The sequence below is a fragment of the Delphinus delphis genome, chromosome 20 (genome assembly GCF_949987515.2).
Source record: "Delphinus delphis chromosome 20, mDelDel1.2, whole genome shotgun sequence".
NCBI lineage: Eukaryota > Metazoa > Chordata > Mammalia > Artiodactyla > Delphinidae > Delphinus > Delphinus delphis.
In genome coordinates this window covers 58,829,016-58,850,164 of record NC_082702.1, presented here as the reverse complement: position 1 = coordinate 58,850,164, position 21,149 = coordinate 58,829,016, and the positions used below count along the sequence as shown (strand labels likewise).

The following is a 21,149-nucleotide window of genomic DNA, read 5'->3' as shown; positions in this document are numbered from 1 at the left end:
CAGGTGACGCGCTTGTTGGACGGGCGCCTTCCCCTCCCCTCCCCAGGTGCCCGCAGCCCCTGCCTGAAGCACCTCTGACCTCCTCTCCCCTGTCCCCGCAGAGAGCTCCGAGGAGGAGGACGACGCCCCATCGTTCGCACCTTCCAGCTCAGTCGACGGCAATAACACGGACTCCGAGTTTGAGAAAGGTCTGAAGCACAAGACTAAGAATCCGGAGCCCCAGAAAACTGTGACCCCCGTCAAGGATGAGTATGAGTTTGACGAGGACGACGAGCAGGACAGAATCCCTCCCGTGGACGACAAACACTTGCTGAAAAAGGATTACAGGAAGGAAACTAAGTCAAATAGTTTTATTTCTATACCCAAAATGGAAGTGAAAAGTTACACTAAAAACAGCACGATTGCACCAAAGAAGGCGTCTCACCGCATCTTGTCGGACACGTCAGACGAGGAGGACGTCGGTGTCGCCGTGGGGACCGGGGAGAAGCTGAGACTCTCGGCTCACACGATGCTGCCTGGTAACAAGACACGGGAGCCTTCCAACTGCAAGCAGCAGAAGGAGAAAAATAAAGTGAAAAAGAAGCGAAAGAAAGAAATCAAGGGCAAAGAAGTGCGGTTTGGGAAGAGGAGCGACAAGTTCTGCTCCTCCGAGTCCGAGAGCGAGTCTTCAGAGAGCGGCGAGGACGGTGGGGGCTCGGCGGGGAGCCCCGGCTGCCTCAAGGAGTCCCCGCTGGTGCTGAAGGACCCTGCCCTGTTCAGCTCCCTGTCCGCCTCCTCCACCTCGTCCCACGGCAGCTCCGCCCCCCAGAAGCATAACCCCAGCCACGCGGACCCGCACGCCAAGCACTGGCGGACAGACAACTGGAAAACCATCTCCTCTCCAGCCTGGTCCGAGGTCAGCTCCTTATCAGACTCCACGAGGACGAGACTGAGCAGCGAGTCTGATGGCTCCTCCGAGGGCTCCAGCGTGGAGTCACTGAAGCCGGTCAGGAAGAGGCAGGAGCACAGGAAGAGGGCCGGCCTGCAGGGCGCGCTGCCCGATAGGAAGAACTCCTTCCATCCTGGTGGGGACGGCGCCATCCCCAAGCTGGACAAGGAGGGCAAAGTCGTCAAGAAACACAAGACGAAACATAAACACAAAAGCAAGGAGAAGGGGCTGTGCTCCGTCAGCCAGGAGCTGAAGCTGAAGAGCTTCACCTACGAGTACGAGGACTCCAAGCAGAGGGCAGACAAGGCGATCCTCCTGGACGACGTGCCGGCTGAGGGCAAGCTGAAAGGCCTGAAGCACGAGAGAGACCCCTGTAAGAAGGAGGAGAAGCTCAGCAAAATGAAGGCGGAGGAGAAGGAGTGGCTCTTCAAGGACGAGATGATCAAGGTCTCCAGAGAGGAGAAGTCGCTCAAGAGAATCAGGGAGCTGAACAAGGACGGGGGCAGGGCCTTCCGGGAGGAGAAGGACCGGTGCAGCAAAGCCGACAAGGAGAAGCTGCTGAAGGAAAAATCTCCAAAAGAGGAAAAGCTGAGGCTCTACAAGGAGGAAAGAAAGAAGAAGTCCAAAGACAGGCCCTCCAAGTTAGAGAAAAAGAATGACTTTAAAGAGGATAAAATTTCAAAAGAGAGGGAGAAGACCTTCAAAGAGGATAAAGATAAAGAAAAACTCAAAAAAGTGTATAGGGAGGAGTCTGCTTTTGATGAATATTGTAACAAAAGTCAGTTTCTGGAGAACGAAGACACCAAGTTTAGTCTTTCTGATGACCAGGATCGGTGGTTCTCTGACTTGTCAGATTCATCCTTCGATTTCAAAGGGGAAGACAGCTGGGACTCTGCAGTGACAGACTACAGGGACATGAAGAGCGAGTCTGTGGCCAGGCTGATCCTGGAGACGGTGAAAGAGGACAGTAGGGAGAAGAGGCGGGAGAACAAGGCCCGGGAGAAGCGCACGGACAGGGACATCTTCTCTCGGAAGAAGGACAGGGACTGCCTGGAACGGGGCTTGGAGCGGAGGAGAGAGCACGCTGCCGACAGGCACAGGGCCGTGCCCGGCTACCTCTGCGAGAAGGACAGGAGGAGGCGGGAGTGTGCGGAAGGCGGCCGGGACAGGAAGGAGCCCCCCGAGGCCGCCAAGGAGCGGAGAGATGGCCGTGCAAAGCCCGAGGAGGCGCACAGGGAGGACCTGAAGGAGTGCGGCTGCGAGGGAGTCTTCAAGGACAGGCCCGACTGCGACTTCGGGAAGAGCCTGGAGCCCTGGGAGAGGCACCACCCGGCGAGAGAGAAGGAGAGGAAGGAGAGGCTAAAGCTGGAGAAGCACAAAGAGAAGCCCAGTGACAAGGACAGAAACGAAAGACTGACGCTCGAGAAGTGTCAGAAGGACAAAGACCTTGATAAGTGTTTCAAAGAGAAAAAGGACGCCAAGGAGAAGCATAGCAAAGACAAAGACAGAAAAGCATCTCTCGACCAAGGTAAAGACAAACGGGAGAAGGCTTTCCCCGGAATTCTCTCCGAGGACTTCTCTGAAAAAAAAGATGAAAAGAAGGGTAAAGAGAAAAGCTGGTACATTGCAGACATATTCACTGATGAAAGCGAAGATGAAAAAGATGATTATGTGGCGAGCGGATTCAAAGTCGGGGAGGCCGGCGAGGGGCGGGGGGATGGCCCCCCCGAGAGGGAGGACGGGCGGGAGCCGCACCCCCCCGACAGGCACCGGAAGCACTCGGCCGACAGGCAGCATGCGGAGAAGCAGAAAGACAAAGAAATCAGAGAGAAGAAGAAGGAGAAGGGCGCCACAGACGGGGGGAAGGACAAGAAAGAAAAAACCTTGGAAAAGCACAAAGAGAAGAAGGACAGAGAGTCCACGGAAAAATACAAGGACAGGAAGGACCGAGCGTCGGTGGACTCCACTCAGGACAAGAGGAACAAGCAGAGGCTCCCCGAGAAGGGGGAGAAGAGGCCCCCTGCGGAGGACAAGGCCAAGAGCAGGCACCGGGAGAGGCCGGACCGGGAGCAGGGCCGCGAGAGAAAGGCGAGCAAGGGCACCGACGCGGAGAAGAGCCTGCTGGAGCGGCTGGAGGAGGCGGCGCTGCAGGACTTGCGCGAGGACTCCAACGACAAGGCCAGCGACGCGTCGTCGGACGGCTTCCCCGACCGCGGCCACGACCCGGGCCTCGGCGCCCTCCTGGAGGCGCCCTTCCCGGAGCCCCCGGAGGAGCGGGCGCGGGAGAGGGAGCGGCACCGGCACGCCTCATCCTCCTCCAAGAAGAGCCATGACCGAGAGCGGGTCAGGAAGGACAAGCCCGAGAAGAAGGAGAAGAGCGACGACTGCAAGGACACGGGCGGCCGGAAGGACAGCGGCCAGTACGAGAAGGAGGTCCTGGAGGCCGATGCTTACGGCCTCTCCTACGGCATCAAGGCCGACGCAGAGGACGAGTTAGAGAAAACCATCGAGTTGTTTTCTACCGAAAAGAAGGAGAAAAATGATCCTGAAAGAGAACCTCCCAAGAAGGTAGAGAAGGAACTGAGGCCTTACGGCTCTAGCACCGTGAGCCTCCTGAAGGAGAAGAGGCGGCGGGAGAAGCACCGGGAGCGGTGGCGGGACGAGAAGGAGCGGCACCGGGACCGGCACGGGGACGGGCCCCCGCGGCACCACCGGGAGGAGCTTAAGCCCGCGGCCAGGGACAAGGACAACCCTCCCGGCTCCTTCCGAGACAAGCCCAAGGACGAGGGCGGGAAGCTTGGCGAGGCCAAGCTGAAGGAGAAGGTCAAGGAGAATCTGGAGAAGGACAAGGGCGACCCCGTAAAGCTGAGCAATGGGAACGACAAGCTCCTCCCGGTTAGAGACCCCGGTAAGAAAGACATCCGGCCGCGGGAGAAGCTCCTGGGCGACGGGGACCTGATGATGACGAGCTTCGAGCGGATGCTCTCCCAGAAGGACCTGGAGATCGAGGAGCGCCACAAACGGCACAAGGAGAGGATGAAGCAGATGGAGAAGCTGCGCCACCGGTCTGGTGACCCCAAGCTCAAGGACAAGGCCAGGCCCGCCGAGGACGGGCGGAAGAAGGGCCTGGACGGCCCGCCGAAGAAGCCGCTGGGGCTGGACCCTGCCCTGAAGGACAAGAAGCTCAAGGAGTCAGCCCCTGCCGCCCCTGCTGCCGAGAATAAGCCCCACCCGGGACCCGCGGTGGACCCCCGAGACTGGCTGGCAGGCCCCCACATGAAAGAGGTCTTGCCCGCTTCCCCCAGGCCGGACCACGGCCGGCCCACCGGGGTCCCCACCCCCGCCTCGGTGGTGTCCTGCCCCAGCTACGAGGAGGCCATGCACACGCCCCGGACCCCGTCCTGCAGCGCCGATGACTACCCCGACCTCATGTTCGACTGCACAGACCCCCAGCCCGTGTCCAGCACGTCCGCCAGCGCCTGCTCGCCCTCCTTCTTTGACAGGTTCTCCGTGGCCGCCAGCGGGACTTCAGAAACACCGGGCCAGACACCTACGAGGCCGCTGTGCGCGAACCTTTACCGCTCGGTGTCTGTGGACATCAGGAGGACCCCTGAGGAAGAGTTCGGACTTGGGGACAAGCTGTTCAGACAGCAGAGCGTCCCTGCGGCGCCCAGCTACAGCTCGCCGGGGCAGCACCCGGAGGACAAGGCCCCGGGGCCCCCAGCACCCACTGAGAAGTTCGCCTGCCTGTCTCCGGGGTATTACTCCCCGGACTATGGCATCCCCTCCCCCAAAGCGGACGCCTTGCACTGCCCGCCTGCGGCCGCAGCCAACATCACCCCCTCCCCAGAGGGCGCCTTCTCCGGCTTACCAACAAAGTCCCCCCCTTCACACAGAGACGAGCTCTTGGCCCCGTCCATGGAGGGGGCCCTTCCCCCTGACCTTGGCATTCCCCTGGATGCCACGGAGGACCAGCAGGCCACCGCGGCCATCATCCCCCCGGAGCCCAGCTTCCTGGAGCCCCTGGACGAGGGCCCTTTCAGCACCGTCATCACAGAGGAGCCGGTCGAGTGGGCACACCCCGCCACCGTGGAGCAGGGCCTCCCCTCTGGCCTCATCGGGGGCACCCCCGAAAACCCGGCCAGCTGGCCTGTGGGGTCGGACCTCCTGCTGAAGTCCCCACAGAGATTCCCGGAGTCCCCGAAACATTTCTGCCCTGCCGAGTCTCTCCACTCGGAGCCCCCTTACCCGGTGTCGCCCGTCTCATACCCTCTGTCGGTCCCCGAGCCGGGACTGGAAGTCAAGGACGAGGCCGGGGAAGCAGTCCCGGCCGCGGTCTCTGCTTCAGAAGAGCCAGCCGCGTTCGCCCCTCCCTCCAGGCTGGAGTCCTTCTTCAGTAACTGCAAGTCCCTTCCGGAAGCGCCCCCCGACGCACCCCCCGAGTCTGCGTGTGTGACGGCCGTGGCTCAGGTGGAGGCCCTGGGTCCCCTGGAGAATAACTTCCTGGAAAGTGGTCATAACCTGTCTGCCCTCGGCCAGGTGGAGCCGGTGCCCTGGCCCGGTGCCTTCCCCGCCACCGAGGATGACCTCGACCTGGGGCCTTTCTCGCTGCCGGAGCTTCCTCTCCAGACGAAGGATGTTTCCGATGCCGAAGCAGAGCCTGTGGAAGAGAGTCCTCTCGTTCCTCTGGACAACACCCCCGCGCTCCCGAGCGGCGGGGACGTCCCTGTGGGAGCTGCTGACGAACAGCGGGTGCTGCCTCCTGACCAGGTGGCCGCCCGGCTCACAGCCGAGCCTGCGCCCGAGCGCCCAGAGGAGCCGAAGCCAGTCGCGCTGCCCGAGGCCACAGTGGAGGCCGGGGCCGGGCCGGAGGGGAGGGCCCCCGAGGACTCCGACCCTGGCTCTGGGCCCACGCCAGCCCCCTCAGAGCAGCATCCACCGGGGAGTGGGGACGAGCAGGCCGAGGGCCCAGACCCCTTGGCCACGCCCCACAGTGCTCCTGACGCCCCCGGGGACGGCTCGGCCCAGGCCCGCGCAGCGGATGGGGCCGGCCCCCAGGACAGTGCCGGGCTCGAGGGGCCTCCGGACGGCGTCCAGGCTGAAGCCCCCGAACCGGAACCCAAACCGACAGCCGAAGCCCCAAAGGCGCCCAAGGTGGAGGAGATCCCCCAGCGCATGACCAGGACCCGGGCCCAGATGCTGGCCAACCAGCAGAAGCAGAGCTCGCCGCCCACCGAGAAGGAGGCTGCGGCCGTGCCCACCCCCAGGGCCAAGGGCCGCGGCTCTGAGGACGACGACCCCCAGGCCCAGCACCCGCGCAAGCGCCGCTTCCAGCGCTCCAGCCAGCAGCTGGCCCAGCAGATGCACACGTCCACGCGTCAGACGCGGGAGGTGATCCAGCAGACGCTGGCTGCCATCGTGGACGCCATCAAGCTGGACGACATCGAGCCTTACCACAGCGACAGGTCCAACCCGTACTTCGAGTACCTGCAGATCAGGAAGAAGATTGAGGAGAAGCGCAAGATCCTCTGCTACATCAGCCCGCAGGCGCCCCAGTGCTACGCCGAGTACGTCACCTACACCGGCTCCTACCTCTTGGACGGCAAGCCCCTCAGCAAGCTGCACATCCCCGTGGTGAGTGCCTGCCCGGGGGGGGGGCCGCCCCCCAGGCCCAGGACCCGCTGCGCCGTCCTCCCCGTCATTCCCCGTCTGCCCCATGGCGGCTCCCACCCAGTCCGCGCGCTTGGACCTCGGCTGACCCAGGCTCCACCCACGTGGGGCGCGCCTGGCTCCCTCTCTGGTTCAGTGTCCCCTCCATCCCCTTAAACAACCCGAGGGCTCCCCAGACTCCAACCCTGGCCCCCAGCGGCCCCACGGTGCCAACCCAAGGCCAGAGCCCAGACCTTTTCCCCTAGAGGCCTGAGGGCCCCTCTCCTGCCTCCTCAGAGCAGGTCCTTCCTTGGGTTTCTGGGCTTCCCCACCTGCCCAGTCAGGCCCACGCCCCGCCTCTCGGCCGTCTGTTCGCGTGCCCCGTCCCCTGGTGGTTCGCCCCACGTCTGTGCAGACGTGACCTGTCCGAGCCCCGCCGCACACACCCCACCCCCTCTTCACGCCCAGACGCGGGCCGTTGGCAGGTCCTGCCACATGAAGGAAGCCACGCGGGGAGCGCGCATCCTCCACATGCTGCTGCCCCGCCCGCCCCCCCCAGGCAGCAGGCATAGGCGTCGCGGCCAGTAAAGCTGATCTCGGCCACCTGTGCTCAGTGGTAGCCAGAGCCGCCCCGGCCCCCAGGCTTCGCGGTGCTGCCCAGGTGCTGCCCATCCACACCTGTGTGGCGGACTTGCCTCATTTTTTGACCAGCCCACCCCACCCCCACCCCCGTGAGGAAAAAAGCCCAGCTTTCGGCTTGTTCTGTCTCTCGGGCCTGGGAGAAGCCCCCGTAACGGTCGTCGGTGCTGCACGGGATGCGTCCTACGCTCAGACCTCGGCCTGCGCCGCCTGTTCCCAGGCAGGAAGTGGAGCCGAGAGGGGGAGCCCGAGGCACTGGATGCAGGGGAACCTGGCCTGGGATCCCCGGTCAGTGAGACTTTGCTGCTGTTTGGTTTCAGTAACTAAAATTTAGACAAACAGCACCGTGGCCACCTAGAACATTTGGAAACTAGAGAGAAAGCCGCGCTCCTGCCTCCCCCTGGACCCCCGCCACCCGAGTTCACCCCGCAGCAACCTGTGTGTCTCTTGGAGCTCAGCCCTTTCTAGCGGTGGGCTCCGGTTCACAGCCTGTCGCCCCGCAGCCAGACCCAGGCCGTTGGGGGTGAGGGCAGGCCAAGGCCTCATTCCCACACCCTCTGGAGCCGGGGAGGGTGAAAAGGCCTCATTCCCACACCCACAACAGCCCCAAACAAGACCCCTATACAGAGACCAGCGCAGGCGCCCAAGAGGCAAGGGGAGGCCGGCGCCCTGGGCCCCCGGGGCGTGATGGGCAGGACGTGCAGCCAGAGACCCGGCTGGGTGGCTTCATCTCGGGCTTTGAGAATTTTGGACCGAAAAGTTGGAAGAGAGCATGTACCTTGAGCTTGGGCCTCGAGTCCAGCCCCTCCGAGGGTCTTGTCTGTGGCGGCCACTGTACCGTGGGCATTATTCCTCCCCTCCAGCCCGAGGTCGTGGCCACATGAGCCACTGCACCCTACTTGGCCTCGGCCACCAGGGAGGGGCTCCTCGGCAGTCCCGTGCTTCCTGAACACGCTCTTGCTTCCTGGCCCCACGAGAGGCTCCAGCCCGTATCTGGTGCTGTTGTGACACGCTTCCTGTGTGTTTCGGAAGCACCGGTTTCTTCTCCTGGGAGAAGCGCCCTTCTGGCTTCAGGGGGGGCCTCCGGCACCCGGGGGTAGTGCCCCGGCGAGCCCTCTCCCTCACTGACGCCCTGGGAAGAGGGGCGGGCCCAGTTGTCCTGTTCGTGTGGCTTCTGGGCAGCTGTGTCCCAGTGGGTCTCAGGGTGCGTGAAGCCTGCGGTAAACAGAGGACACCCTGCCCCTCCTCCATCCCCTCTTGGCTGCGCAAGGGCCAAGGTGCAGATGCCCTCCGTTCTTAGCTTCCCTCGCCTCCCCCACCTCTGCTGCTCCCTCCCCGGCCGCCCTCCTCCCAGCCACACGCAGGGGACGGGTGCTCGCTCACCTACTCTTGGGGACAGGCATCCCCCAGCGCGTCCGCGTCTTCATGGGACCGTGGTCTCTGGGGTGACTCCTGCAAGTGGGGCGGCTGGGGTGATTCACGGCCCCCGCTGACCCCCGTCTCCCCCTGTGACCGCAGATCGCGCCCCCTCCCTCCCTGGCGGAGCCCCTGAAGGAGCTGTTCAAGCAGCAGGAGGCCGTGCGTGGGAAGCTGCGCCTGCAGCACAGCATCGAGCGGGTAAGCGGGCAGCCGCGGGCCCAGGGCGCCCGGCCCGGGTGGCTCTCAGCTCACCAGCCCCTCTCTTCCAGGAGAAGCTGATCGTCTCCTGCGAACAGGAGATCCTGCGGGTTCACTGCCGGGCGGCGAGGACCATCGCGAACCAGGCGGTGCCGTTCAGCGCCTGCACCATGCTGCTGGACTCGGAGGTGTACAACATGCCGCTCGAGAGCCAGGTGGGCGTCCGGGTGAGAGGGCTTGCGGGGGGCTGGAGCGGCGCTGGGGTCACGGGCCCCTGGAGACTCATGTGCGGTCTGCCCGCGCAGCGGCTGGAGCTGCTGCACCAGGGTTTCCTCACCGAAGGCCCCAGAGAGGCTGTCACGCTGGGGACCACAGGGCTGCTGCCCCCGATGGGCACGCGGGCCCAGGGCGCGCCCAGCAATTGGACACACGGTGTGCCTCGTCTGTCCACCAGAGTCCAGCCCGCCTCCTTCTGCCCCCAGGGCTGTGTTTGTCCCATGAGGTCACACACCCTTCCCCAGCTGAGCGCCGTCCCTGTGGCACCTGTGCTCCTGAGGGCCGCACCCGTCGGCTGACACCCGGGAGATCTAAAATGTGCAGAAAGCAAGTCGATTCCCGTCCTCCCCGCAGCCACTGCGACTCTCAGCCCAGAGCGCGCCATTCTGGGCCAGGCCTCGGTGCCGAGTTCCCTCCTGACGGAGGCCCCTAGTGACCCCAGGCCCACAGGTGGGTCACATGACCCCTGGGTGTCTGAGCAGCATTCCCAAGTTGGCCGCATGGTGACGTACGGTGGTTCAGTTAAACCTGATTTCTTTCTAGTGCGTTAAAGAGTCCTCACACGTAACCTTTAAGGATACCTCTTTAAGTTTCTACTTGAACGTACTACGCACAGCAACGAATTTTCCCTGAAGTAAAAACATTTGTCCACAAAGTATTTTAGGGATTGGGTGGAAGCTTTGCTTTTTTTGATTTTTGCATCTGAAAGAAAAAAGAATCTGCTCACCTTCAAGGGATTGCTGGGTTTCCTCTGAATGTCACGGAGACAGACAGGACTCTCAGGCTGCAGCCTCCTCCCCTCAAGCCCCTTTGTAGTGGGGGCCTGGGCTTTCCCCAGGCAGGTGGTTGCGTGTGGCTGGGCGAGAGGGAGACTTTCCTGCCCCGAGACCCGGGAGGCCCTGCAAACCCAGCCGGCAAGAGCCTGTGGGGACCTACTGCTCCCGAGGCTGCCCTGCCTGTAAACCACAGTCCACCGTGGGCGGCCTGCAGCCACCCCAGGCCTCGCAGACATTCTGTCAAAGGAAAAGTCACTGCCGCTTTTTACCCTCGCCGGCTCGCCCTGGGGCCTCCCCAGGAGACGGAGGGGAGCCTGAAGGCGCCGCCGGGGTCCCGAGTCACCACAGGGCAGCTCCCCCCACGGACGGCGTGGAGAGCTGGTGGGGGAGGGAGCCCTTGACTGGGGGACCCGGGGCTTGGCGTGCCAGGCCCACCCCTCCCGGACGCCCACACGTGCTTCACTCTCCCGCCAGGGTGATGAGAACAAGTCAGTGCGGGACAGGTTCAACGCCCGCCAGTTCATCTCCTGGCTGCAGGACGTGGACGACAAGTATGACCGCATGAAGGTGAGCCCCTGCGGCGGCGGCGGCGGCGGCGGGGCCAGGGCTCTTCTGGGCGGGGGCGGCAGGGCCGTGTTCGGAAGAGGCAGCTTCAGACTCGCTCTGAGCCCAGCTGGCAGTGAGGGAGCTGAGGCCTCCCCGCCCCCATGTTGCCTCTTAGAGTGTCTTCCCTCCTGTCCAGGTGTGCGGGGAGCAGCTCCTGTCACCAGCTGGCGGTCAGACCTCTGTGGGACCCCACCTTGAGCCCTCCTCAAAGGTCACAGCATCCACCCATCACCCCTGCCCCTGGCTGTGCTGACCAGTGCAGCGGGCAGAGGATGGGGGGGAGATAGAGAGAGATTAGCAAGTAAGAAGCAAGTCCTTGTCTGCAGGTGCGAGGGTTGCACCCGGGGTCCCCCGTGAACACTGACCGGCAGTGACGTGCCCGTTACAGAATTAACACCTAGAAGCCGGCACCACCGGGAAGCCCCAGGAGGCAGGGCCTGCTGCGTGGAGCTGATGGAGGCGTGACCCAGGCTCCCACGCTGGGCTGCCAGCCTCACCCCTTGCCTCAGTGACCCTGCCTCCGGCACTGCGGCAGCGCACCCAGAGGGGCGGCCAGGAGGCCAGAGGCCAGAGCAGAGAGGAACCAGCCTACAGGGCGTTCAGGCCCAGCTGAGGCCGGGTCCAGGCCGTGTTTCTAACAAGCTGCAAAGGTGACCGTTCGGGGGTCCCACGGTCACTCCTCCCACCACCAGCCAGCCTGAAGGGAGCTGCACGGGAAACTTACAAGAGAGAAAAAATTTCTGACCGAAGTAAAGTTAGATTTGGTACATTACAAAGACAACGTTAAGTCTCATTTCCTTAATGTGCCAAGAACTTACAAACCAATAAGAAAAATAGAAAAAGGAATTGGTGAAGCACGGAGAGCGCAGGGGCACGAAGTCTCAGAGCACAGGGTGGACGAGGTCCTATTCAGGAGTCAGGCTGCCCACCCTCAGTTCCTGCAGCCCTGGGACAACTCTCCGGACATGCTGGTCATGTTTCAGGGGTTTAGCCCAACAAACAATTTCATTTTAGTAACTGAAAACTCAGGGGTACGTACAATTCTAGTCAAGAACGCTCTAAATTAGATGAAAGCAGCTGGACTCCTGAGGGTGTCTGAGCTGCCACGCCTTTGTTCAAGCCTCCCTGAGGATGACAAGCGGCCCAGGCGTGCCGAGGAGGACACGGCTGGCCGCTGGGGCCTGTGGGGCTTGTTTCCAGAACACTTTTTTTAGCTGAACTATTTTAAGCAAATCAGAAATTGTGATACCTGGCCCTACATGCTTGTGTGCACGTCGAAGAAAATAAGATGATCTTCCTGCACACTGTCACGCCGTTAACTCTGTCCACATGAAGGCTGGTCTTTTCGCCCGCTGTGCTCTGTGTCACCTGCCTTGTACCCCAAACGCCGCCCCCCCCCCACGTGCTGTTGGTAACCCAGGTACCGTCATTATTTCAGTTTCAACATTCTCCCTTCTCAGCATGAAATACAGAGCACGCCTGTAGTAGTATAACTGTTTACCTTACTTAGTACCCGCTTAAAAGTAAACACGTGAACATTAATTTTTAAAAACTAAGTGCATTTCTAAAAGGCGTAATTTCCACTGTGAGTGCAAATGAAGCCAATGTCACCAACCATAAATAAGATAAATGGAAAATGAAAACAGAAGAGCAAAGCTATTATGAGTTCTGACTAGAGGCTGTGCTGAAACCCCCAGGGTGGGGGCACGGAGCAGGGATGATGGACAGACCCCCGTGTGGTCAGCAAGGCCACTCACCGCGCAGGACGAGACCCAGACGCAAGAGGTCGTCCTGAGGCCAGAGCGCGAAAGGGTCCCCCGCCCCGACCTCCCGGGAGGCGCTGCGGCAGGGGGAATGGGTGCGGGGGGCGGCCGGGGTCTTGCCTCCCCTCCCCTCACCTGCTGCGTTTCCCGCGTAGACGTGTCTCCTGATGCGGCAGCAGCACGAGGCCGCGGCCCTCAACGCTGTGCAGAGGATGGAGTGGCAGCTGAAGGTGCAGGAGCTGGACCCCGCCGGGCACAAGTCCCTGTGTGTGAACGAGGTGCCGTCCTTCTACGTGCCCATGGTCGACGTCAACGACGACTTCGTGCTCCTTCCGGCCTGACGCGGTGGGACAGCTGCCCGGGTCACAGGCGAGCCCCCCAGTCCGCCGCCGAGTCCGGGCGGTGGAAGGAGACCACGTCCCCGGTGGGGACATCCAGGGAGAAGCCCACGCTGCGCCTCTGGCGCGCGGCTCTCTCACACCCGCCGCCGCGGGAGGACGCAGAGCCGGGGACCGCGGGCACGGACACGGCAGCCTCAGGCTCTTTTCCGGCGGCTGCACAGGCATCTCAGGAGCTGCAGGATGGAGAGCGTTTTTTTAAATTCCTTGTTTCATTTCTGATCGACTAAAGAGAATAAAAGTTAAGGCGTCCACCCCTCACCAACAGCGGCCTCCGGGTCAGAGGGTGGGGAGAGCTTCGGGCCGGCAGCCGTCCTGTCGCCACGAAGCTGCCGACGGTGCCAGCCCGAGATCTGGGCTGGGACGCTGGGCCGGGTGAGGGCCTGGCTGCGCCGCCCGCCCGCCTCACAGGGACACGCAGGCAGGACTCCGGGTTGTGTTTTTAATGGAGTCAAATCCACGTGGTTTGTATATTTTTTCCTTTAATCTTGGGCATTTTGTTTCTCTTTCTGAGAACATAACTTGAAACACTACAGAGCCAATAATCATATAAAAAGTGTACCCGTCAGCGCTGTACAGTTTTATACACGTTCACAACGTACTTTTGCTGCCTTCTAGATAATTTATTTTGCAACACATTACTGCACAGTTGTAAATAACTTATGTACTGTAACATCACTTCAGTTATGTGTAAAGAAATAAATAAATTAATTAAATGCTCTTTGTACACGACAGCCCCCTCAGGAGGGTGGACGTGGCTGTGAGGGGAGGGTTCCCGCCCTGGAAATCCCACTGTCTTCCACTTTTTTTCCTACCAAATGAGTAGCTTATAATTTTGAAACAAATATACTCACCCCCGGCTTTCCTGCCCTCCACTCAACGGACGACTGGGGCTGCTGGCCGGGACAGCACGGGTTACCCAGAGGCTCTTTCCCAGGGCCCATCAGAGCGGGCAGGAGACGGGCGGGGCATGTGCTGGGGCAGCAGGTCCCCTGGGTGGCACGGCTACGGAGGGACCACTGTCTCCCGACTCCCCGTGGGGCTGCCACGTGGGAGTCCCCACCCGGAATGTGTGTTGCGCCTGAAAACCGGCTCGCGGGGCAGGAGTCAGAGATCTGAGCCCAGCGTGACCTGGGGTCTGTGCTCTTCTCTGAGGGGGGTGCGCACAGGGCCAGGCCAGGGGCCCCTTCTGAGCAGAGGCATCCGTCCTGCCTGCTCCATCCACAATTCCCGTCCAACGGCTGGCTCGAGCTGGAGGGCAAGGGGTGGAGGCTGCAGGGCCAGGCAGGGGGTCAGGGGTGGCCCTAGCCCTTGCTGGAGTCCTCGGGCACCCCGCTCCCTCCCCCGTGCTTCCTGTACCTGGCACAGGCGGGAGCTGCAGACGTGACCCCACTTGGGAGTGAGAACCCAGCCCTGTGCCAGCAGCATGCCTCACAGAGCAGCCTTGACGGTGCCCCAGACCAGCTGGAGGTGGTTTCCTCTTTCTGGGCTGCCTGGCCCGACCCAAGCTCTCGGTTTCTGCCTCAGAGACGCCCCGACTCTGCATTCCCCTTTGTGCGAATCCCTGCCCCCCACCGCCCCGGCCAGTCCCACCTCGAGTGACCCTGGGGCGGGGCCAGAGCCTGCACTGCCCAGCGTCTTTCTAAACAGCATGAATTCGGTCGCACCTGTTCATCGGGCACATCCTGGCGTCAGCAACTTCAGGCCACCCCGCAGAGACCCTGCACTCAGAGAGGTCCCGCCCGTTGTAGGTGCTGGTCCTGCTGCAGCAAGCGCGTCTGGAGGTGTACCCCATGCTCTGGCACGTCTACACCACAATGACATTGTGACATCATGACGTCCCTTTCCTGGCTCTGCGTGGGGACTTCCTGCCATGAGAGACAACGGCACAGATGCTCTCGTCACATGGCTGTGCAGTGGTGGGCCCCAGAGAACAAAAAGGGATTAGTATCCAGGATATAAAGAGAGAACCCGTAAAACTCAACTGCAAAAAAAAAAAAAAATTTCAAAAATGGGCAAAGGACTTGAATAGTCCTTTCCCCACAGAAGATACACAAGTGGTCAATAAGCTCATGAACAAATGCTCAACATCACTAATCACTAGGGAAATGCAGATGAGAACCACAATGAGATACCCCGACACTCATTAGGATGGCTACTAACAACAACACCAACAGAAAACAACAAGCACCTGGGGAGGGTGTGGAGAATTTGGAACCCCCGTGCACTGCTGGTGGGAACGTACAATGGTACAGCCACTATGGAGAACAGTATGGAGGTTCATCAAGTATACTTACCATGGGATCTGGCAATCCCCCTTCTGGGTACATACCCAAAGGAATTGAAACCAGGGTCTCAGAGACATACTTGTACGGCCCACGTTCATCACAGCACTATTCACAACGGCTACAACATGGAACAAACCCAGCTATCCACTGACAGATGAATGGATAAAGAAAAGGTGGCGTATATACCTGATACATACTGACAGATGCTAGAGCATGGATGAGCCGTAAGGACGTTATGCTAAATGAAATAAGACAAATACTGTACAATTCCACTTATAGGAGGTACTGTGAGTAGTCAAAATCAGAGAGACAGAAAATATAACGGTGGTCACCTGGGCGGGGGGTGGAATGGGTGCTGAAATTCAGGCCTCGGAGGTCAGACCTGGGGAGAAAACTTGGGGTGATTGTGTGGAGACAGCCTGGGTGGTAGGGCTGCAATCTGGTGCAACTGCAACTGAGGGTGTACACAGAGGAAGCCTGGGTTGCCTTGGAGGCCGGGCACCATTGTTTGGGGGGTGCCTGAGAGGGGAAGCGGGACCTGCAATCATAGCCTTTTCCCCTGCGTGTGTGATCGCCAACTGCACGGGCTCCAGGAGGCGTCGTGAGCCACCTCCACTCCCGTCGCATACTCCCGGGGTGTGCCTAGGCTGCCACCACTGTCGAGAAACCCAGGACTGGCCACCAGCCGCCACATCTGCACACCCCTAGCAAGGGGATTAACCACCAGCACACACTGAGGAAAGAGCTGACAGGCGTCCATACCAAGAGCAGCCCTGGTACCAAATATATTAAACCCACGAGAGCTACACAGGGATGCCCCCACGTGTCAACAGCCCTCCAAAACCACAGCTGACAATTGTTTCTCCTAAACGCACAGAGTAAGAGAAATAAGAAGAGGAACCACTCCAGTTAAAAGACCAAGAGAATTCTGCTGCAAGAAACAACACAGACCGCCTCGCTCCAACAGACACTGAGTTCAAAAAGGAAAGTAAGGAATTAAGAAAGGCTATCGGGGACTTCCCTGGTGGCGCAGTGGTTAAGAATCCGCCTGCCAATGCAGGGGACACAGGTTCAAGCCCTGGTCCGGGAAGATCCCACATGCCACGGAGCACCCAAGCCCGTGGGCCACAGCTACTGAGCCTGCGCTCTAGAGCCCGCAAGCCACAACTGCTGAAGCCCATGCACCACAACTACTGAAGCCCACGTGCCTAGAGCCCACGCTCTGCAACAAGAGAAGCCACCGCAATGAGGAGCCTGCACACCGCAATGAACAGTAGCCCTCGCTCGCCGCAACTAGAGAAAGCCTGCGCGCAGCAACAAAGACCCAATGTAGCCATAAATAAATAAATACATTTTTTAAAAAAAAAGAAAGGCTATCGACAGAAATGCAGAATACTATAAAAAAGAAACAAACTCTGAAGGGTACCCAAAAAAATTAGAAAACTCATTAGCAGAGACAAAAGCTGAGCTAAAGGCAATGAACAGCAGAATTAATAATGCAGAAGAATGAATAAGTGAAGGTAGACCAATGGAAATGAGGAAATGACCCAATCAGAAAAGCAGAAAGCCAAATGAAAAAAAAAAGCAATATAAGAGGCCTATAGGAGAATATAAAGTGTGCCAATCGACACATAATAGGGATTCCAGAATGGAAAGAAAGAGAAAAGGGCACCACAAATGTATCTGAAGAAATGACGGCTGAAAACTTTCCAAATGTAAAGAAGGAGACATATCCAGGTAGAGGAAGCACAGGGGGTCCCAAAGCAGGGAAAGCCACACAGACCTACAGCAAGACACACTGCAGTAAAAATGGCAGAAGGTGGGCTGCCCTGGTGGCGCAGTGGTTGAGAATCCGCCTGCCAATGCAGCGGACATGGGTTCGAGCCCTGGTCTGGGAGGATTCCACATGCCGCGGAGCAGCTGGGCCCGTGAGCCACAACTCAGCCTGCGCGTCTGGAGCCTGTGCTTCGCAACAAGAGGCCGTGATAGTGAGCCCATGCACCGCGATGAAGAGTGGCCCCCGCTTACCACAACTAGAGAGAAAGCCCTCGCACAGAAACGAAGACCCAACAGCAAAAATAAATTAATTAATAAACTCCTACCCCCAACATCTTCAAAAAAAAAATGGCAAAAGTTAAAGATTAAGAGAGGATTCTAAAGGCAGCAAGAGAAAAACAAAGAGTTAGTGACAAGGGAACCCCCAGGAGGCTATCAGCTGATTTCTCTGCGGAAACGCTGTGGGCCAGAAGGGAGTGGCAAGACAGTCAAAGTCCTGGAAGGGAAAAATCGGCAACCTAGGACATTCTACCCAGCAAGATTATCATTTAGAATAAAGGAGAGAGAAAGAATTTCTCAGACAAGCAAAAACTAAAAGAATACAGCAATACTAAACCTATCCTAAAGGAAATACTGAAAGGTCTTCTCTAAATAGAACAGAACTAAGAATCTACAGGAAAGAGAAAAATCACAATTGGAAAATAAATCACTTAAATAAGCCAGTACACACATTTTTTAAAAATCAAAAAATTTCTGTGAAACTGAATGATAACCAGAATGAACAGCAAAAGGATGAACACGAAGATGTAAAAAGGGACGTCAAAATCATAAAATGTGGGGGGAGGAGAGTAAGAAAATGTAGACTTTTTTTCATTTCCTAGAATGTGTTTGAGCCTATATGACTACCAGTCTAGGGCAAGCAGATATAGGAAGGGGTTAACATACTTGAAAACCAGGGCAACCACAAATCAAAAACATACAATAGACTCACAAAAACCAAAAAGAAGAGGACGTAAGTATAATTCAAGAGAAAATCATCGGGGAATTCCCTGGCAGTCCAGTGCCTTAGGACTCCGAGCTCTCACTGCCAAGGGCCCGGGTTCAGTCCCTGGTAGGGGAACTAACATCCCTCAAGCCACATGGCACGGCCAAAAAAACCCATCAAACCACAAAAGGAGAAACAAAAACTTGTCAATAATTACCTTAAAATGTCAATGGACTAAAAGCTCCAATCAAAAGACACAGAGTGGCAGATTGGATTAAAAAAAAAAAAAAAGAGCCTACAATATGCTGCCTACAGGAGACCCACTTTAGGGCAAAGGACACACACAGATTGAAAGTAAGGGGATGGAAAAAGATATTTCATGAAAACAAATGACAAGAAAGTGGGGGTCGCAATACTCATATCAGACAAAATAGACTTCAAAACAAAAGCCATGAAGAAAGATAAAGAAGGACGCTATATACTAATAAAGGATGAACACAAGGAGAGGATATTACACTCGTCAACATATATGCTCCTTATATAGGAGCACTCAAATACGCAAAACAAATTTCAGACATAAAGACAGAAACTGACAGGGATACAATAATAGTATTGAGGCCCCACTCAGGGCCTCTAGACAGAGAATCAGTGAGGCAAGAGAGATCCCCAATGATACAACAGAACAGTAAGACTTAACTGACATTACACCCAAAACAACCAGAATACACATTCCTTTCAGGGCACATGGAACATTATACAGGACCGACCACATACGAGGGCACAAGATAAGCTTCAACAAATTTCAGAGTATAGAAATTCTATCAAGCATCTTCTCTGACCACAATGGCATGCAACTAGCGATTAACCACAGAAGAAGAAATGAGCTCTTTCACGTGGTGCCTTGGGTGCAGCCGGCCACTTAAGGATGAAGCTGAAGATTTCCTTCCTGGCCACTGGCTGCCAGAAACTCACTGAAGTGGATGATGAATGAAAACTTCGTACCTTTTATGAGAATCCTATGGCCAGAGAAGTGGCTGCTGACACTCTGGGTGAAGAATGGAAGGGTTATGTGGTCCGAATCAGTGGTGGGAATGACAAACAGGGTTTCCCCATAAAGCAGGGTGTCTTAACCCATGGCTGCATACACCTGCTACTGAATAAGGGACATTCCTGTTACAGACCAAGGAGAACTGGAGAACTGGAGAAAGAATTCACAAATCTGGGGTTGCACTGTGGATGCCAATCTGAGTGGTCTCAATTTGGTCTTCATAAGAAAAAGGGAGAAAAATATTACCAGACTCACCGATACTACTGTGCCTCATCGCCTGGGACCCCAAAGAGCAAGCAGAGGGACTTCCCTGGTGGCTCAGTGGTTAAGAATCCGCCTGCCTGGGGCTTCCCTGGTGGCACAGTGGTTGGGAATCTGCCTGCCGATGCAGGGGATGCGGGTTCATGCCCCAGTCTGGGAGGATCCCACATGCCGCAGAGCGGCTGGGCCCGTGAGCCATGGCCGCTGAGCCTGCACATCCGGAGCCTGTGCTCCACAATGGAAGAGGCCACAACAGTGAGAGGCCCGTGTACCACAAAAAAAAAAAGAAGCCGCCTGCCAACGCTTGGGACACAGGTTCGAGCCCTGGGCCAGGAAGATCCCACATGCCTCGGAGCAACTAAGCCCCCGAGCCACAACTACTGAGCCCACGTGCCGCAACTACTGAAGCCCACGTGCCTAGAGCCCATGAGCCACAACTACTGAGCCCACGTGCTGCAACTACTGAAGCCCACACACCTAGACCCCGTGCTCCACAACAAGAGAAGCCACCTCAATGAGAAGCCCACGCACCACAACAAAGAGTAGCCCCCACTCGCCACAACTAGAGAAAGCCGACGTGCAGCAATGAAGACCCAAGACAGCCAAAAAATAAAAAATCAATAAATTAAAAAAGCTAGCAGAATCCACAAACTTTTCAGTCTCTCCAAAGATGATGTCCACCAGTATGTTGTGAGAAACCCCTAAACAAAGGTAAGAAATCTAGGACCAAAGCACACAAGATTCAGTGTCTTTTTACTCCATGTGTTCTGCAACACAAATGTCGGTGTATTGCTCTGAAGAAACAGCATTCTAGGAAAACTAAGGCAGAGACTGCAGAATATGCTAAACTCTTTGCCAAGAGAATGAAGAAGGCCAAAGAAAAATGCCAGGAACAGATTGTCAAGAGATGGAGGCTGTCCTCTCTCAGAGCTTCTACCTCTGAGTCCAGTCAAAAATGAGATGTTCGGACTTCCCTGCTGGTGCAGTGGTTAAGAATCCGCGTGCCAATGCAAGGGACACGGGTTTGAGCCCTGGTCCGGGAAGATCCCACATGCCGCGGAGCAACTAAGTCCGTGTGCCACAACTACTGAGCCTGTGCTCTAGAGCCCACGGGCCACAACTACTGAGCCCACGTGCCATAACTACTGAAGCCCGCATGCCTAGAGCCTGTGCTCTGCAACAAGAGAAGCCACTGCAATGAGAAGCTTGTGCACTGCAACAAAGAGTAGCCCCTGCTTGTCACAACTAGAGAAAGCCTGTGCACAGCAATGAAGACCCAACACAGCCAAAAATAAAGTAAATAAATAAATTTTTTTAAAAAATGATTTGTTCTAGGAGTTCACTGGTGGCGCAGTGGTAAAGAATCCGCCTTCCAATGCAGGGGATGTGGGTTCAATCTCTGGTCGGGGAACTAAGATCCCACATGCCACAGAGCAACTAAGCCTACACGCCACAACTATTAAGCCCACGTGCTCTGGAGCCCGTGCGCCACGACTAGAGAGCCCACGTGCCACTAGAGAGAAGCCCGTGCGCTGCAACAAGGATCCCGCATGCCACAACCAAGACCCGATGCAGCCAAATAAATAAAATAAAAATTGAAAGCAAGAAATAAAGCTGAGAAAATATTCATCATCTAACATGAAACTAACCAAATAAATAAAATAAAAATTGAAAGCAAGAAATAAAGCTGAGAAAATATTCATTATCTAACATGAAACTAACCAAAGTTTTAAAAAAATGAGATGTTCTAACAAATAAGATCAGACATTAGAAAGAAAAAGAAATGGGAAAAAAACGATAACATGCTACTCAAAAACCAATGGGTTAATTAATGATGAAATCAAAGAGGAAATTTTAAAATACCTTGAAAAAATGAAAATACAACCATACAAAAATAAAAAAAAAAAAAAGGAAAAGAAAACAGAACCGTCCAAAGCTATGGGATGCAGCAAAAGCAGCTGTTACAGGGAAGTTCATAACAGCACAGGCCTTCCTCTAGCAACAAGAAAGACTCAAACAACCTAACCTACCACTTAAAAGAACTAGGAAAAGAAGAACAAGCAAAATTCAGCAGAAGGAAGGAAACAGTAAAGATCAGAGAAGAAAGAAAGAAAACAGATTAAAAAAATAGAAATAAAT

The 21,149-nt window shown here is 57.1% G+C and overlaps 1 protein-coding gene and 1 pseudogene across 3 annotated transcripts in view; both read left to right on the top strand.

Moving 5' to 3' along the window:
• The window catches only part of ANKRD11 (ankyrin repeat domain containing 11), a 171,841-nt gene extending 158,255 nt beyond the window's left edge, over positions 1 to 13,586 (top strand). For 2 of the 3 annotated variants that reach the window (XM_059999151.1, XM_059999152.1), the window contains exons 9-13: positions 102 to 6,562; positions 8,735 to 8,833; positions 8,905 to 9,048; positions 10,360 to 10,452; positions 12,410 to 13,583. In XM_059999151.1, the coding sequence (XP_059855134.1) occupies positions 102 to 6,562; positions 8,735 to 8,833; positions 8,905 to 9,048; positions 10,360 to 10,452; positions 12,410 to 12,595 (6,983 nt within the window). In that variant the 3' untranslated portion in view covers positions 12,596 to 13,583. Of the gene's footprint in view, positions 1 to 101; positions 6,563 to 8,734; positions 8,834 to 8,904; positions 9,049 to 10,359; positions 10,453 to 12,409 lie in introns of all 3 variants that reach the window. The other variant, XM_059999153.1, reaches the window with a different exon arrangement.
• Positions 13,587 to 18,384: 4,798 nt separating this feature from the next.
• Positions 18,385 to 19,969, top strand: LOC132415891 (small ribosomal subunit protein eS6-like; annotated as a pseudogene).
• The last annotated feature ends 1,180 nt before the right edge of the window (positions 19,970 to 21,149 follow it).